Source organism: Drosophila arizonae, chromosome X, assembly GCF_054131065.1.
Source record: "Drosophila arizonae isolate 15081-1271.41 chromosome X, UAZ_ARI_1.0, whole genome shotgun sequence".
In the NCBI taxonomy this organism is placed as follows: Eukaryota; Metazoa; Arthropoda; class Insecta; order Diptera; family Drosophilidae; genus Drosophila; species Drosophila arizonae.
In genome coordinates, this window is record NC_142927.1 from 32,114,043 (window position 1) to 32,133,723 (window position 19,681).

The 19,681-nt window shown below is 38.2% G+C and overlaps 1 protein-coding gene across 8 annotated transcripts in view; it reads left to right on the forward strand.

The window, feature by feature from the left end:
• l(1)G0196 (inositol hexakisphosphate and diphosphoinositol-pentakisphosphate kinase) overlaps positions 1-19,681 on the forward strand; it is a 67,639-nt gene that overhangs the window by 24,235 nt on the left and 23,723 nt on the right. For all 8 annotated transcript variants that reach the window (XM_089474053.1, XM_089474054.1, XM_089474055.1 and 5 more), the window contains 2 exons: positions 15,042-16,062; positions 16,141-16,459. In XM_089474053.1, the coding sequence (XP_089330179.1) occupies positions 15,042-16,062; positions 16,141-16,459 (1,340 nt within the window). The remainder of the gene's footprint in view (positions 1-15,041; positions 16,063-16,140; positions 16,460-19,681) is intronic.

Sequence of the window (19,681 nt, forward strand, 5' to 3'; positions counted from 1 at the left end):
CAGCTTTTTTCAATTTTTTTTTTCAAAATTTCGGCTTTTTTTTAAAGTATCTTCCCACTAAAAATAGCTTTTTTTGTTCAACAAAAATTGGCAACACTGCTGCTCGAGCCTCAAGCGACGGAGCCGAGCAAATACGAAGTGTTGACTCGAGTGCCTCGACGCCGAAATGCTTTGGTTAACTGTTGTATTCCTCTTTACATCTTATTTATTCTCAATCTTTACTAGTGGCAGTGAGATATGAGATATTGAGTCCATGCGATCTCCCACACTGTCAGCACATTCTATGCCTATCACTCACTCACTCAGTCTCAATTCGAGTGCACTCTATTTTGCTAGGTTATGAGTTCGGCCATGCAGCTCTCCAGTATGTATGCACGTGTGCATAAAAAAAGTGCAGAATGAGTAGAATATCAGCTTCAGGGTATCTCCTAGTCGAGCAGTCTCGACTGTAGCATTCTTACGTGTTTTCTTTTAAATCAAAGATAAACACAATTTTTTTATACCCTGAACCCATTTTCAATGGGAAATCAGGGTATAATGTTTTTGTTGAAATGTATGTAACAGGGAGAAGGAGGCGTGGCAGACCCTACAAAGTATATATATTCTCGATCAGGGCGACGAGCTGAGTCGATTTGGCCCTGTCCGTCTGTCCGTCTGTCCGTATGTTTGAACGCGTCGATTTCAGAAGATATAAGAGCTAGAGACTTCATTAAAAATCGATAACTCATCCCGATCTTTTTTATCGATAAAAAACCTTATCGAATACCAATTGTAAAATTATATCTTCTACACCTTTATTGCTAGAGTCTCCAAATTTTTATGTATGCTTATATGCAATTTATACAATTTCGGTTTTTGTTAAAATTAAACCCCCACCCCTATATTCACCCCCCACACCCTCACATTTGTAAAAGGCGTATTTCAAATACTAGAGACTTGTGCTTTGGCAATTACATGCATGGATATGTTATAATCATAATCATAATCTGAAAGTTTCATGAAGATCGTACGTCCATAAAAAAAGTTATTAAGCAATAAAGTTCTCATAGTAAGCGCACACTACAGCCCATGCGTGTTTATGCGTGGGTGCTTGTGTGTGTATGTGTTTGTGTATGTGTGTGTGTATGTGAGTGTGTGTATGCGTTTGTGTCTGTATGCGTGTGTGTGTATGTATGTATTAATTTTTTTTATGTTTCTTTGATGTTCTACTTAGTCTTATGAAATTTGGAGCACTTTTTCAAATGGCTGTCATACAAGTGGCATTAAAAAATTGAAATTAAAATTGAAAAAAATCATAATTTTATGAAAATTCATAAATAAGAATTAAAAGCAAGTAAGAACGTTGCAGTCAGGCGTTAAAAATTATTTTTGGGTCATCGGTAGAGGAGGTTACTGGTAACTTAACTACCTAAATTTGAAGCTGTTAGCTATTATACTTCAGGAGATATAAACTTTTGTGGTTTGCCACGCCCCCTGTGGGCGGACATATATCCGACAAAGCTTTTTAGTCTTGGGTGATCAGCCTGAGTATATATACGAAATTTGAGTTCTCTGGCATCAAAAGTGTCCAAAATATTGCCGAATTCCAAAAATCACTATATATTCAGGTCCGATTTGTCATGCCTCTAATGGGCGTAGACATAAATTTTTGCCTTCAGACTTTATAGAATCATAACTGTAGCTGACGTTTCAGGGTCCTAGCTGTAAAACTCTTGTAGATACAGTTTTATCCGGTTTGCCACGCCCCAATGGGCGGAGATATATCCGCCATAGCTCGTGATTTTTGGTTGTCGACGCGGACCTACATACCAAATTTCAGCATTCTAGTTCCTCAACTAATATGATTTATGGCATATCGGAAAATGCATTTTCCGATTTGCCACGCCCCTAGTGGACACATAGAGATGTATGCTTATATGCAATTTATACAATTTCGGTTTTTGTTAAAATTTACCCCCCACCTCTAAATTCACCCCCTCACCCTCACTTCTGTAAAAAGCGTATTTCAAATACTAGAGACTTGTGCTTTGGCAATTACATGCATGGATATGTTATAATCATAATCTAAATCTAAGTTCCATGAAGATCGTACGTCCATAAAAAAAGTTATTAAACAATTAAGTTCTCATAGTAAGCGCACACTACAGCCCATGCGTGTTTATGCGTGGGTGCTTGTGTGTGTATGTGTTTGTGTATGTGTTTGTGCATGTGTATGTCTGTGTTTGTGTATGTGTGTGTGTATGTGAGTGTGTGTATGCGTTTGTGTCTGTATGCGTGTGTGTGTATGTATGCCTGTGTGTGCGTACGTGCGCGTGTGTGTGTGCGTGTTTCTTGTGTAAGCTGAAAGACGCGAAAAATTATTGAAATATCTATTGCTCCAAGGGTTCAGGGGATCTCGTAGTCGAGCACTCTCGACTAGAGTTTTTATATCCGCCATAGCTCGTGATTTTTGGTGGTCGACGCGGACCTACATACCAAATTTCAGCATTCTAGTTCCTCAACTAATATGATTTATGGCATATCGGAAAATGCATTTTCCGATTTGCCACGCCCCTAGTGGACACATAGAGAACATTTTAACACTTTATAAATCAGAGATATACGCGAGTATTTGTCCCAAATTTCACTTTCGTGAATGAGTATAAAAAAACCTTTTACTGAAATTAATTCATTTAGGCATTTATCTCCCTTGGCTGGTGATCTAAAAATTAAGAAACATTAAAAAAAACTAAAACAAACAAGTTTTTTACATAAGTCTTATAAAAGATACTCAGTTCTCTTGAAGTTCAAAATATTCATCTTCTGAAGCAATAACTTCAAGTCCATCCTGTTCTTCATAATCTTCATCTTCTTTTTCATCTTCTCCTGGATCAGTATTGCTGGACTGCATTTCAAAATGTCGTGCTATTAACAATAATATTACTTCTTTTGACCTCGTCTTTCTTTTTATTGAGTTTGGTCGTTGCTTTAAGTAGATACTAGATAAAAATGGATCAGAACTATCTATGATCTGTTGAAGACGTCGACGTGATGTTATCTAGTCGACTACATTTTCTTGAGTGGGCTTTTCTGTCGCGCTTGTATATTTTATTTCGGGATTCCGATGCATGTTCCCCAAGGCAGCCTACGGGAACTATGCACTTGTCTATTATTATTTATACATGGGCATGTACTAAAACTTTGTGAACAGTGGGCAACATGGGGTACCAAGGATACTTTTTCAGATAAACCACAAAAACTTTAGCACAGAAAGCTTTAAACTTTTCTGAGTCTATATCGTACTCGCAATTAATCGTTATTAATATAGTCTAAAAGTTTTTTAAAATGTCACAGTCAAAATCAAGAATTGATGACAGTAAATCAGGATTGGAAAATGCTCTTCTCTCTGTGTTGCCATCATTGGAATTCCCACTGACATGCCACTTTTTTAACTCAATTCTATATGAGATTTTTAGAGCAAATTCGAAAAAGCGGATCCAAGTGTGTAATGGACTGATTCCAAATTTAAGGGTATGAAAACTTCTGCGTTTGTGTCTGTATGCGTGTGTGTGTATGTATGTATTAATTTTTTTTATGTTTCTTTGATGTTCTACTTAGTCTTATGAAATTTGGAGCACTTTTTCAAATGGCTGTCATACAAGTGGCATTAAAAAATTGAAATTAAAATTGAAAAAAATCATAATTTTATGAAAATTCATAAATAAGAATTAAAAGCAAGTAAGAACGTTGCAGTCAGGCGTTAAAAATTATTTTTGGGTCATCGGTAGAGGAGGTTACTGGTAACTTAACTATCTAAATTTGAAGCTGTTAGCTATTATACTTCAGGAGATATAAACTTTTGTGGTTTGCCACGCCCCCTGTGGGCGGACATATATCCGACAAAGCTTTTTAGTCTTGGGTGATCAGCCTGAGTATATATACGAAATTTGAGTTCTCTGGCATCAAAAGTGTCCAAAATATTGCCGAATTCCAAAAATCACTATATATTCAGGACCGATTTGTCATGCCTCTAATGGGCGTAGACATAAATTTTTGCCTTCAGACTTTATAGAATCATAACTGTAGCTGACGTTTCAGGGTCCTAGCTGTAAAACTCTTGTAGATACAGTTTTATCCGGTTTGCCACGCCCCAATGGGCGGAGATATATCCGCCATAGCTCGTGATTTTTGGTGGTCGACGCGGACCTACATACCAAATTTCAGCATTCTAGTTCCTCAACTAATATGATTTATGGCATATCGGAAAATGCATTTTCCGATTTGCCACGCCCCTAGTGGACACATAGAGATGTATGCTTATATGCAATTTATACAATTTCGGTTTTTGTTAAAATTTACCCCCCACCTCTAAATTCACCCCCTCACCCTCACTTCTGTAAAAAGCGTATTTCAAATACTAGAGACTTGTGCTTTGGCAATTACATGCATGGATATGTTATAATCATAATCTAAATCTAAGTTCCATGAAGATCGTACGTCCATAAAAAAAGTTATTAAACAATTAAGTTCTCATAGTAAGCGCACACTACAGCCCATGCGTGTTTATGCGTGGGTGCTTGTGTGTGTATGTGTTTGTGTATGTGTTTGTGCATGTGTATGTCTGTGTTTGTGTATGTGTGTGTGTATGTGAGTGTGTGTATGCGTTTGTGTCTGTATGCGTGTGTGTGTATGTATGCCTGTGTGTGCGTACGTGCGCGTGTGTGTGTGCGTGTTTCTTGTGTAAGCTGAAAGACGCGAAAAATTATTGAAATATCTATTGCTCCAAGGGTTCAGGGGATCTCGTAGTCGAGCACTCTCGACTAGAGTTTTTATATCCGCCATAGCTCGTGATTTTTGGTGGTCGACGCGGACCTACATACCAAATTTCAGCATTCTAGTTCCTCAACTAATATGATTTATGGCATATCGGAAAATGCATTTTCCGATTTGCCACGCCCCTAGTGGACACATAGAGAACATTTTAACACTTTATAAATCAGAGATATACGCGAGTATTTGTCCCAAATTTCACTTTCGTGAATGAGTATAAAAAAACCTTTTACTGAAATTAATTCATTTAGGCATTTATCTCCCTTGGCTGGTGATCTAAAAATTAAGAAACATTAAAAAAAACTAAAACAAACAAGTTTTTTACATAAGTCTTATAAAAGATACTCAGTTCTCTTGAAGTTCAAAATATTCATCTTCTGAAGCAATAACTTCAAGTCCATCCTGTTCTTCATAATCTTCATCTTCTTTTTCATCTTCTCCTGGATCAGTATTGCTGGACTGCATTTCAAAATGTCGTGCTATTAACAATAATATTACTTCTTTTGACCTCGTCTTTCTTTTTATTGAGTTTGGTCGTTGCTTTAAGTAGATACTAGATAAAAATGGATCAGAACTATCTATGATCTGTTGAAGACGTCGACGTGATGTTATCTAGTCGACTACATTTTCTTGAGTGGGCTTTTCTGTCGCGCTTGTATATTTTATTTCGGGATTCCGATGCATGTTCCCCAAGGCAGCCTACGGGAACTATGCACTTGTCTATTATTATTTATACATGGGCATGTACTAAAACTTTGTGAACAGTGGGCAACATGGGGTACCAAGGATACTTTTTCAGATAAACCACAAAAACTTTAGCACAGAAAGCTTTAAACTTTTCTGAGTCTATATCGTACTCGCAATTAATCGTTATTAATATAGTCTAAAAGTTTTTTAAAATGTCACAGTCAAAATCAAGAATTGATGACAGTAAATCAGGATTGGAAAATGCTCTTCTCTCTGTGTTGCCATCATTGGAATTCCCACTGACATGCCACTTTTTTAACTCAATTCTATATGAGATTTTTAGAGCAAATTCGAAAAAGCGGATCCAAGTGTGTAATGGACTGATTCCAAATTTAAGGGTATGAAAACTTCATATCTTTGATGTCCAGCAATTGTTTTGGCGTCGCTCCACAGATTGGGCAAGATTGACACGTTCCTGACAACAGATTTAGAACTTTTCCATCTATCAGTGTCATGTGTCCAGTATACTGCACATACATATGTATATACATTTGTACATACATTTTTCTTTAAATTTATACAAAAATACTAGCATGTTGAGAATCTGAGCATCTAAATTGTCTTTTTCTGTTAAGGGTCGACAAAATTTAACCGATTGCGGAGCCCTATTAAGCTAAATTATTTGCTGCGTGTCATTTATTATTTTTAATGGGACAATTGTGGTAATAAACAGTGAACTGTCAATCGATTCACTATCGTGGTTTTGAAAACGCTGTTTGTATACACTCTGGACAGACGAACCATCAAATCCATAGCTGAAAATTAGTGTGCAATGTACCAAGTTAGGAGGTGTTTCCAGGACTTCATGTTGCATTTCCAGAATGCGAGAAGATGTATGGTCCAAAAGATTATGCAATGAAACATACGCTTTATTTTCATAATATTGAATTCCTTTTGCCCGGAGTTTTAATTTCGAATTAAGTACCGCCGGATATGTTGGATATATATCACAACCCTGCATTTTTGCATTTCGTTGTATATTTATATACTGAGTTTTTGTGAATCCATTTTCCAATAAAAAGGCACTGTCAGCTGACATTTGCTTTGGCTCGTCTCTTAAAAAGTTAACTTTTTATCCCATTTAGATTCTTAGAGCTCCCAGCCGCTTTCAAAACATCAGCTAAATCTTTTTCCTTTGATTTTTTAAATAAGGTTTTGGTCTATTTTTTGCAATATGTGATGTTTCACTGCGTCACGTGAACGATTGTGGTTCCAAACGTCAACCAGCTCCGCCCGCTTAAACACATGTTGTACTACAAAATGTTGATTTTTTTGAAAGCGTGTGGATTCGGACAAAACTAGTTAGTTTCTTATTAATCTGCACACTTTTGTTAATACCATCTCACATTAAACTTTTTGCAACGCTTTGCCATGCAAAAGTACTGATCCACGAAACACAAATACACTTGTTAAGCTCAATCGAAAAATACACATATATAGAACAAGGTACAATTGGACAGCAACACAGAACAATACCACAACTAAGGCTGAACTATAGTTTTACATACCAGGACAATCGTTTTCCATAGTAATTGTTTCAATTGTCTGGAAACATGTTTTACATAATCAGCTGACTTTAACAGTACTCACACAGAAAAGTATAACTTTGTGTCAATGTTAAATACTTTTTTACCTAACTTGGGTGTCTTAAAATATAAAAGAAACAAAATTATAAAATATAAAAAAATTTGATCAAGAATATATATACTCTATGGAGTCTGCCACACCTTCTTCATCCTGTTACATACATTTAACAAAACCATTATACTCTGATTTCCCATTTTCAATGGGTTCAGGGTATAAAAAGAGCGAGAGAAAAAAAATATTTTCTATTCTTCTTGATTTTCGCAAAGAATGCGTGCACTTATTTTGCGTCATCAGATTAGCGCCTCCAAATGCAATTGTAATTATCTTGCTTATTTTGGCAATTACACTCACCAAATTTCTTGTGAAGCTCAAAGTATTTAATATATTTATAGTATGGGTAAAGAACAGGTTTATTTTTGGTTGAAAAATCAAAGATTGAGGCATACTTTGAATCTGGACTATGCTAACATAAAATTGTTAAAAAGACAGAAAAAAACAGAAAACCAATTGGCAATTTTCTTGAAAATAAGGAAAACTATGGAAAAAACGATATAGGCGGCAAATCAAGTGATTTTACAAGCAAATATAAGAGCATTAGTTCGGGAAGCTTAGAATTCCCACGAATCGACCACCAAGATTAGGGATAAAATTGGTGTTAAGACGACCTTTTCAACGGTCCAAAGAATAATTAAAAAAGTCATTTAATTACTCAAGTCGCAAAATTCAATCGAGGTATCGCCGTCTTTGAAAACCACCGATAGTATCGATAGTACCATCGATTGTTTTGCATGCCTAGTTCAGGGTATAACAAGTAAGAAAACTCTAGTCGAGAGTGCTCGACAAGATACTACCCTGAACTAAACTAATAAAAATGCACATTTAGTATGGCTAAAATTTCAATTTCTACGTATTTAAAGATATAAATGAAATATAAATCTCATTTAATTAAATATATAAATATTTTGAAACTATGGAAAAAAATTAACATCAGTTGTGGCGCTCTGGGTTTGAACCCACGACTTCTCGATCTAGCGTCACGCCGCTACTCACGACGCCACCTCACTTTTCGAAGGTCCGTTGGCAAAACTGAAATAGGTTCACTTATTCAGCACCATCTAACAGATTCTAGGGATCTCTAGAAGAAGTTTGAATGTATGTGTGCACAAGTATACGAAGACTGTTGTAGCTGCTGCACGTGCGTTTGTTAATTGCCCAAACATTTTATGATTGACTTAAAGGAATTTAATGAATTTTTCAGCAAATGATCTATTGAATATTTGACAAATTTAAATAAATTAAGAACAAGTAAGAAAGCTGTAGTTGAGACTGCCCGACTACGAGATCCCCTGAACCCTTCGAGCAATAGCTGTTTCAATAATTTTTCGTGTCTCTCTGCTTATACAAGACACACACACGCACACGCACACACACAAGCATACACACACATATACACACACATCATACACACACACATCATACACCCACACACACACACACACACGCACACATAAACACGCATTGGCTGCAGTGGTGGCTTACTATAGGAACCTAATTGTTCAATAGCTTTACTTGTGGATGTACTTTCTTCATGAAGCTTTTTCGATTATGATTTTAACATGGATATACATGTATTTGAATTTTGACAAAAACCGAAATCGTATTGCATATAAGTATACATAACAAATTTGGAGACTCTAGCTTTAAAGATGTAGAAGATATAAATTTATTACTGGTTTTCGATAATATTTTTAATCGATAACAAAATAACTGGTCAATGTATCGATATTTAAAGCAAAACTCGATATGCGCGTGCTATACACGGACCTAGAAAAAAAATTTGAAGTCTCTAGCTCCTATATCTTCTGAGATCGACGCTTTCAAACATACGGACAGACGGACAGATGGTCCGACGGACAGACGAACAGACTAAATCGACTCAGCTCGTCGTCCTGATCAAGAATATATATACTTTATGGGGTCTGCCACGCCTCCTTTAGCCTGTTATATACATTTAACAAAACCATTGTACCCTGATTTCCCATTGAAAATGGGTTCAGGGCATAATCATTCACAATTAGATATACTGGTATCTGAGTTGAACTGAATGTTTTTATTGGATAAAAACATAACGGGATGATTTGTCGAATTTTAAAGACAAACTCGACATCCGCGCTGTATATACGGTCATTAAAAAAAAATCAAGTCTCTAGCTCTTATATCTTCTGAAATCGACGCGTTCAAACATACGGGCAGATGGACTGACAGACGGACAGGGCCAAATCGACTCAGCTCGTCACCCTGATCAAGAATATATATACTTTGTGGGGTCTGCTACGCCTCCTTCTGCCTGTTACATACATTTCAAAAAAAACCATTATACCCTGATTTCCCATTTTGCGGTTTCCCATTGGGTGCGGCTTTGGTGTAGGTAGTAATATTTTACTACGGCATTTGCAAGCTTTAATTTTTGACATCGCGCATGAACGCATAGGACTATAACACCGCGTTTAAAACTGCTGTCCCGCATTTCTAAAACCTGTCTGAAAACCGACATTAGATTTTCCAGCATGATAATGCTCATATTCAGACCGACCAATCCGTGAAGTCCTGGATTGAGGGTCAAAAAGTTGTTGATAGTTGGTCAGGAAAGTATATGAGTCCAGAAAGCAGTATAGTATAGAGACAGAGTTATTCGAAGGTATTAAACACGCTTTGTCAGCAATATCCTTCCTAATCGAATGGTTGAAGTAATTTCAAACAAAGGCGGCACTACGCACTACTAATCTATATATATAAAAGAGAGTTGTGTAAAAGTGCTCCAACACTTATAACTTGATATGTGCTGGACCAATTTTCATGGTTTTTGATTTGTTGGATTTGTCTCCGCCACGAGTAGGTCAGTAGATCTTTAAAATACTGAAAAAATTTGACGAATACTTGAAAAACGCGAGTTTTTCCCTAAAGATTCAAATTTCCATTTATACTCAGTAGCCTTGACAACAGTGACAGTTTCGGTCCTGTATAGAAGTAAATAAACAAATGTAGTCAGTCAGTCTACGGCACAGCCTCGAGCAGACCTGACTATTCAACAAAAAAAAAAAAAAAAAAAAAAAAAAAAAAAAAACCAAGTAAGAAAGCTCTAGTCGAGACTGCTCGACTACGAGATCCCCTGAACCCTTGGAGCAATAGATATTTCAATAATTTTTCGCGTCTTTCAGCTTACACAAGAAACACGCACACACACGCACGTACGCACACACAGGCATACATACACACACACGCATACAGACACACATACACACACACACACGCATACACACACACAAACGCATACACACACACACATACACACACACATACACAAACACATACACACACATACACAAACATTTACATACATATACACACACAAGCATAAACACGCATGGGCGGCAGTGAGCGCTTACTATGAGAACTTAATTGCTTAATAGCTTTTTTTTGTAGACGTACGATCTTCATGAAACTTTCAGATTATGATTATAACATGGATATGCATGTAATTGCCAAAGCACAAGTCTCTAGTATTTGAAATATCCTTTTACAAAAGTGAGGGTGAGGGGGTGAATTTAAGGGTGGGGGTAAATTTTAACAAAAACCGAAATTGTATAAATTGCATATAAGCATACATTAAAAATTTGGAGACTCTAGCAATAAAGGTGTAGAAGATATAATTTTATAACTGGTTTTCGATAAGGTTTTTTATCGAGAAAAAAAGATCGGGATGAGTTATCGATTTTTAATGATAAACTTGATATGCGCGCTGTAATTACGGACATTTACAAAAAAAAATTGAAGTCTCTAGCTCTTATATCTTCTGAAATCGACGCGTTCATACATACGGACGGACGGACGGACGGACGGACAGACAGACGGACAGGGCCAAATCAACTCAGCTCGTCGCCCTGATCAAGAATATATATACTTTGTGGGGTCTGCCAGGCCTCCTTCTGCCTGTTACATACTTTTAACAAAACCATTATACCTGATTTCCCATTGAAAATGGGTTCAGGGATTAAAAAAAAAAAATCAACAAAAAAAAATTTTTTTCCAAATCAAAAAGAAAAATATTTCAAATCAAAAATCTGCAAAAATTCAAAAAAATCAAAAGATTAAAACCTGACTGTTCAAAAAATAAATAAAAAATTCAAAATTCGAAATTTAAACAAGTAAGAAAGCTCTAGTCGAGACTGCTCCACTACGAGATCCCCTGAACCCTTGGAGTGCTAGCTATTTCAATAATTTTTCGCGTCTTTCAGCTTACAGAAGAAACACACACACAAACACATACACACACAAGCACCCACGCATAAACACGCATGGGCTGCAGTGTGCGCTTACTATGAGAACTTAATTGTTTAATAACTTTTTTTGTGGACGTACGATCATCATGAAACTTTCAGATTATGATTATAACATGGATATGCATGTAATTGCCAAAGCACAAGTCTCTAGTATTTGAAATATCCTTTTACAAAAGTGAGGGTGAGGGGGTGAATTTAAGGGTGGGGGTAAATTTTAACAAAAACCGAAATTGTATAAATTGCATATAAGCATACATTAAAAATTTGGAGACTCTAGCAATAAAGGTGTAGAAGATATAATTTTATAACTGGTTTTCGATAAGGTTTTTTATCGAGAAAAAAAGATCGGGATGAGTTATCGATTTTTAGTGATAAACTTGATATGCGCGCTGTAATTACGGACATTTAAAAAAAAAAATTGAAGTCTCTAGCTCTTATATCTTCTGAAATCGACGCGTTCATACATACGGACGGACGGACGGACGGACGGACAGACAGACGGACAGGGCCAAATCAACTCAGCTCGTCGCCCTGATCAAGAATATATATACTTTGTGGGGTCTGCCAGGCCTCCTTCTGCCTGTTACATACTTTTAACAAAACCATTATACCTGATTTCCCATTGAAAATGGGTTCAGGGATTAAAAAAAAAAAATCAACAAAAAAAAATTTTTTTCCAAATCAAAAAGAAAAATATTTCAAATCAAAAATCTGCAAAAATTCAAAAAAATCAAAAGATTAAAACCTGACTGTTCAAAAAATAAATAAAAAATTCAAAATTCGAAATTTAAAACAAGTAAGAAAGCTCTAGTCGAGACTGCTCCACTACGAGATCCCCTGAACCCTTGGAGTGCTAGCTATTTCAATAATTTTTCGCGTCTTTCAGCTTACAGAAGAAACACACACACAAACACATACACACACAAGCACCCACGCATAAACACGCATGGGCTGCAGTGTGCGCTTACTATGAGAACTTAATTGTTTAATAACTTTTTTTGTGGACGTACGATCATCATGAAACTTTCAGATTATGATTATAACATGGATATGCATGTAATTGCCAAAGCACAAGTCTCTAGTATTTGAAATACGCTTTTTACAAAAGTGAGGGTGAGGGGGTGAATTTAAGGGTGGGGGGTAAATTTTAACAAAAACCGAAATTGTATAAATTGCATGTAAGCATACATTAAAAATTTCGAGACTATAGCAATAAAGGTGTAGAAGATATAATTTTATAACTGGTTTTCGATAAGGTTTTTTATCGATAAAAAAAAGATTGGGATGAGTTATCGATTTTTAATGATAAACTTGATATGCGCGCTGTAATTACGGACATTTTAAAAAAAATTTGAAGTCTCTAGCTCTTATATCTTCTGAAATCGACGCGTTCATACATACGGACAGACGGACGGACGGACAGACGGACAGACGGACAGACGGACAGACAGACGGACAGGGCCAAATCAACTCAGCTCGTCGCCCTGATCAAGAATATATATACTTTGTGGGGTCTGCCACGCCTCCTTCTGCCTGTTACATACATTTCAACAAAACCATTATACCCTGATTTCCCATTGAAAATGGGTTCAGGGTATAAAAAAAAAAGTTAATTATTAAAAAGTGTATTTTTGGCTTTATATTTTTGGACTTTCAACTTTATAAATAATAATTGTGCGCGTGCCTACAAAAGCTAAATATCTCGAAAGTTCAGGTATTTGTTTGTCTCAAACATAAATTTGTGTAAATTATTTATATTTATATTTCTCGATTGTTTTATATGGTTTTGTGCGAGGGCAGTATTACTATTAATAAAAATGCCGCGTCCTAGAAGATCTAATCTTTCCCGGCGGACCCATAATGCAATTAGGCAACGGAATATCGCGAGTCAATTATCTGACGAAGAGCGAGAAATCGCCCGAGAAGAGCGCCACGTTAGTACCCAGCAAAGAAGGGGCTTAATTCGTGCTTCTCAAAGAGAGGCAGCCCGTGAAATGGCAATAAGAAATGGTTCAAGGATTGATTTGAATCGAGAAGCGTTTCGATATGATTGCACCATTGACTATAGCTTGAATCGTTTAGTTTGCATTGCATTGTTTGCCAGCATTGTGGCGCATTGAAGTTTGCTGGTGAAACGCCCGGTTTGTGCTGCCTTAGTGGTAAAGTGACATTGCCATTAGTGGTCCCGCCACCAGAGCCATTGCGTTCCCTGCTTTATGGCGAAACACTAGAATCACGACATTTTCTAGCGAACACTCAAAAATACAATGCCTGTTTCCAAATGACTTCATTTGGGGCGGAAATTATTGGAGACGGATATAATCCGACATTTAATAAATTAATCGGAGTGTATCCCAACCTGAACAACATAGCTTTCAACAATTTTTTAGCTAGAAATAATGGATAGGGCAATGCAACGTTTGCCGGGCCAGCTAGTATTACTTAAAAATAATAATAACTTAATATACAGGTGTTATTTTTGGACATCAAATTAAATAAATTGAATTTATCGCAAGGGGCGCTAATCTGATGACCAAATTTTTGTTACATTTTTATACCCTGAACCCATTGAACATGGGAAATCAGGGTATAATGGTTTTGTGAAGAGTATATAACAGGCAGAACAGGCAATCATTGCAGACGCCATAAAGTATATATATTCTTGATCAGGACGACGAGCTGAGTCGATATAGCCCTGTCCGCCTGTCATCCGATAACTTTTTTAACGAGAATAATCGAAAAATTGATTTTGTTTGTCCAGCCTAATTTGAACACTTTTAGACCAACAGACTTCAGATTTACTGTGTGTATACAGTTGATCGATACGAAAATTTTGTAATTTGCAGATTTTGGATACCACGATCTTTTCGCCCACAATTTGTAAAAAAAACGCATTTCAAGTGCTAGACCTGTGCTTTGGAATGTACCCACAATATTACCATATGATTACGCTCTAAAAGTTTCATTAAGATTGTATGTCTACAAAAGAAATTATTCCACAAATAAGTTCACATAATTTTCCCCACTCTACAGCGCAGCCCAAGTGCTGTTGCTGCTAACTGCGCAGTCAGCAGAGCGCGTGATTATACGTACGTGTAGATGCATGTGTATGTAGTATATGTGCATAAAAGAAGTGCAGAATGATTTGAATATCAGCTTGGAGAGTTCAGGGTATCTCCTAGTCGAGTAGTCTCGACTAGAGCTTTCTTATTTGTTTAGCATTGAGGTTGAGTGTAAAGGGAGGCGCTGACCTGATGACGCGCAGTGTATGTGCGTGTGGATGCGTGTGTATGCATGTGTGCAAAAAATAAGGGCAGAATGATTAGAATATCAGCTTGGAGGGCTCAGGGTATTTCCTAGTTGAGCAGTTTCGACTAGAGTTTTTTTTACCTTTTGGATATACCTAACTAGACATACCGATGTTATGAACTGTATTGGACATTAGCATTAACTATATAAACATAAACGATAAATATCCATATTTGCATATGTATATGTATATAGGCATCAGTACCTTTAATTTCTTAAAGCAAGCTTTTAATTTTATGTTCAACGTAGTGCCAAGGGTCGACTGCACGAGCTTATGCAAAACGATCGAGAGTTTACACAAGAGGATCGTGAGCTGATTAATCCATGCAATAGCAAATCCATAACACAGGCTATGGACTTTGTTAAGAACCCTGTGGACTGCTGTCACCATGTGCATTTGCTGATACGAGAATTGCTGCACATAATCAGCATCAAGAAGGATGATCCGAAGACAAAGGATGCCATTCTCTATCATGGTGAAACTTGGGACTTAATGCGCTGTCGCTGGGAGAAGATAGAGAAGGACTTTAGTACCAAATCAAAACTATTTGATATTTCAAAAATTCCAGATATTTACGATTGCATCAAGTATGATTTGCAGCATAATCAACATACACTGCAATACGATCAGGCCGAGGAGCTATATATCTATGCTAAGAATCTGGCGGACATTGTCATACCGCAGGAATACGGATTGACTCCCCAAGAGAAATTGGCTATTGGCCAGGGCATTTGCTCGCCGTTGCTGCGCAAGATCAAAGGCGACTTGCAGCGCAATATTGACGAGATCGAGGATGAGTTCATGAATCGTTTGAATCCCCATTATAGTCACGGTGTCGCCAGCCCTCAGCGTCATGTGCGTACCCGGCTCTATTTCACAAGTGAGTCGCATGTCCATTCTCTGCTAACGGTATTGCGTTACGGCGGATTGTTAAACGTTGTTACGGACGAGCAATGGCGACGTGCTATGGATTATATATCGATGGTATCGGAGCTCAATTATATGTCACAAATAGTTATAATGCTGTATGAGGATCCGACCAAAGATCCCACATCTGAAGAGCGCTTTCATGTTGAGCTTCACTTTAGTCCGGGCGTCAATTGCTGTGTGCAAAAGAATTTGCCGCCGGGTCCTGGTTTTCGTCCACATTCGCATGGTGACAATTCCTGCAGCGTGAGCGTGCAGTCTAACGAGGACTCGAATCCTTCACGCATCGAGGAAGAAAACGATTCAGTTTCTGGAGATGAACAACACGGCAAGAAGCGCACCGTATGAAACTCCATAAATATCACAAGCAAAACAGTTGATTCTCATAGCTAAACTCTTTCTATCTTGCTCCAATTTCAGTGCCCGCTACGCAGCTCAACAAATTCCTTTGGTTTTAATCGACTGGAATTGCGTTCCAAACAGGGCAAGTCGAAGCCCATTCCGATTGGCGCCCATCATACAGTAAGCGGTCATGAGGCGATGGATCTGGCCAAGCGACTAAATGAGGAGCTTGCTTCGCAGCATCAACAGCAGCTGCAGATCCAACATCAACACCATCATCAGCAGCAATTGCGACCTATTAGTCCCGATATACGAGCTGTGAGTCCAGACTGTGAGCCGCGGTCACGCAGCTTTGATCAGCGTGGATCGCCGTCGGCCAATCGTGACAAGGAGGCGGGTATGTATGTGGGCGGTACGTGCGTTGCAATATAATATCAAAATGTGCTGCTTCGCCACTGCCAAATTGCTCAGTTGCTACTGGGTCTCATCGACCGGCTATATTTTCCATTTCTATTTGAAACTTGATTTAATTTCAATATTCGTTACTGCTTTTGTAGTTCTTTTTTATTATTGTTTTTATTTTTTAAATTAATTTTTGTAAATTTAATTTTTTAAATTCAATTTAAATTCATTTTCTATTGGTTCTGTTAAAACACTGACTAAATCAATTGGGTATTAACTAATATGTCCACGTTATTCGTCCTCTCAAGTGATTGATCAAACATACAATTAATATGTTGACTATATTTTTTATTTGTTGCTCTCCTTTGCATGCCAGTTGTGTGCGTATTTTGAAAAGCTCTCAGTTTTCTAACGCAATCTCCCGTAAAAAAAAAAAGAAAAAAAAAAAGAAAAATAAATAAAAATAAATAAAAAACAAGTAAGAAAGCTCTAGTCGAGACTGCTCGACTACGAGATCCCCTGAACCCTTGGAGTGCTAGCTATTTCAATAATTTTTCGCGTCTTTCAGCTTACACAAGAAACACACACACATACACAAACACATACACACACAAGCACCCACGCATAAACACGCATGGGCTGCAGTGTGCGCTTACTATGAGAACTTAATTGTTTAATAACTTTTTTTGTGGACGTACGATCTTCATGAAACTTTCAGATTATTATTATAACATGAATATGCATGTAATTGCCAAAGCACAAGTCTCTAGTATTTGAAATACGCTTTTTACAAAAGTGAGGGTGAGGGGGTCCGTCTGTCCGTCTGTCCGTCTGTCCGTATGTATGAACGCGTCGATTTCAGAAGATATAAGAGCTAGAGACTTCAAATTTTTTTTAAAATGTCCGTAATTACAGCGCGCATATCAAGTTTATCATTAAAAATCGATAACTCATCCCAATCTTTTTTTATCGATAAAAAACCTTATCGAAAACCAGTTATAAAATTATATCTTCTACACCTTTATTGCTATAGTCTCGAAATTTTTAATGTATGCTTACATGCAATTTATACAATTTCGGTTTTTGTTAAAATTTACCCCCCACCCTTAAATTCACCCCCTCACCCTCACTTTTGTAAAAAGCGTATTTCAAATACTAGAGACTTGTGCTTTGGCAATTACATGCATATCCATGTTATAATCATAATCTGAAAGTTTCATGATGATCGTACGTCCACAAAAAAAGTTATTAAACAATTAAGTTCTCATAGTAAGCGCACACTGCAGCCCATGCGTGTTTATGCGTGGGTGCTTGTGTGTGTATGTGTTTGTGTATGTGTGTGTGTTTCTTGTGTAAGCTGAAAGACGCGAAAAATTATTGAAATAGCTAGCACTCCAAGGGTTCAGGGGATCTCGTAGTCGAGCAGTCTCGACTAGAGCTTTCTTACTTGTTTTAAACTTTCTTTTAATCTATCGAAATTATTTTTGAAAGTATAAAAAAAAAAAAACAAGTAAGAAAGCTCTAGTCGAGAGTGTGTGTGTGTGTGTTTTTTTAAATTTTTATATATTCGTTTATTGACAATCTTATTATCTTACAAGTTGCAAGTTGTGTTGTGGCTAGGATAGCGCGCTATGCATGCGGGACGGCCGTAAAGCATTGCTTCGCAAGCACTATGCGCTACCTTAGCCTGGGACAGCTCGTCTTCTTATTCGCTCGACTTTGCGGAGCTCCATCATCACTGTGGCTGCGAAGGTGCTTGTTAGTTCCCAAGCTTCCTCCGATTCCAGCATGGCGTTGCCTATGTTGTCCGCTTTGATGGAGCGGCCCAGTGGCTCTTCTAGACGACGCCTCTCCTCCAGGAACCGTCCACATACGAAAAGGATGTGGTTGGCGTCTTCCACATGCCCTCGCCCGCACCAAGGGCACTTGTCCGTTTCCTCGTGACCAAAGCACTTCAAATAGCTTCGAAAGCATCCATGGCCCGAGAGGATCTGCGAAAGGTAGAAGTTAAGCTCGCCGTGTTTGCGGTTAACCCATGGTTCGAGCTCCGGGATGAGCTTGTGCGTCCACCGCCCTTTAGCTGAGCTATTTTACTTTCTTTGCCATCGTGCAATGCTGTTCGCCCTGATAACGTTGTGTCGCACAGGCGCGTGCGAATTCCGCTCCAGGTAATCCAGTGGCACCATGCCGGCTATGACAAGCACCGCATCATCGGAGATAGTCCTGAACGCGCAGCTGTCTCTGATTGCGCTCAGCCTGTAGATCGCGCAAATGTCCCGGCTATAGCTCGGCGTTGCCATCGATCTTGACCATATTGGCGCAGCATAGAGGATGACAGACCTAATGACGCTCATTAGAAGAAGACGTCGTTGCTATTTAGGTCCCCGCGTGTTAAGCATAATTCTTGAGAGAGCTCTACAAGAATCAGCTGCCTTTTTATGCACATATTCTAAGTGCTCACGGAAAGTTAATCTTGTGTCTAACATGACGCCAAGATACTTAATCGCCCTCTTTGACGCAATGCTGACGCTGCCTATCTTTATATTGGCAGTCTCCACTTTTTTGCGACTGCTTACTAGGACGACTTCCGTCTTGTGCGCCGCAAGCTCGAGCCCAGCTCCTGTCAACCAGCTTCGTATGCGATTGATACTTTCGCTGCACATATCCTCTGTATCATAAAGCTCCTTGCCTATGGCGACGACAGCCATATCATCAGCAAAGCCAATGGCGTGCGCACCTACTTCCAAGCGCTGTACGCCGTCGTACATGATATTCCATGGAGAGGCCCCAGCACTGAGCCTTGGGGTACTCCAGCTGACACTGTATGAGTTTTGGGACCCTCACTGGTGTTGTATACCAGTGTTCTTCCTCTGAAGTAGCTCTTTATTATCTCTTTTAGATATGTAGGGGTATTACATTGTGACAGCGCATTCAGTATCATATTCCAACTAGCTGTGTTGAAGGCGTTCTTAACGTCCAGGGTCGCCATGATGCAGTATTGCTTCGTCCCGTGCCTCCATCTGGTGCCTTGAATGGCGGAAGTTGCCAGGCCAACAACTTTTTCTAGAGCATCTGTTGTTGACCGGGCCTTCCGGAATCCAAATTGATTCGGTGATAGACCTCCGGCGCTAGCAATAGCAGTCTCCAGTCTAGAGCAGATCAATTTCTCAAACACCTTTCCTAGGCAGATCGGTCTGTATGAAGATGGCTCGACTGG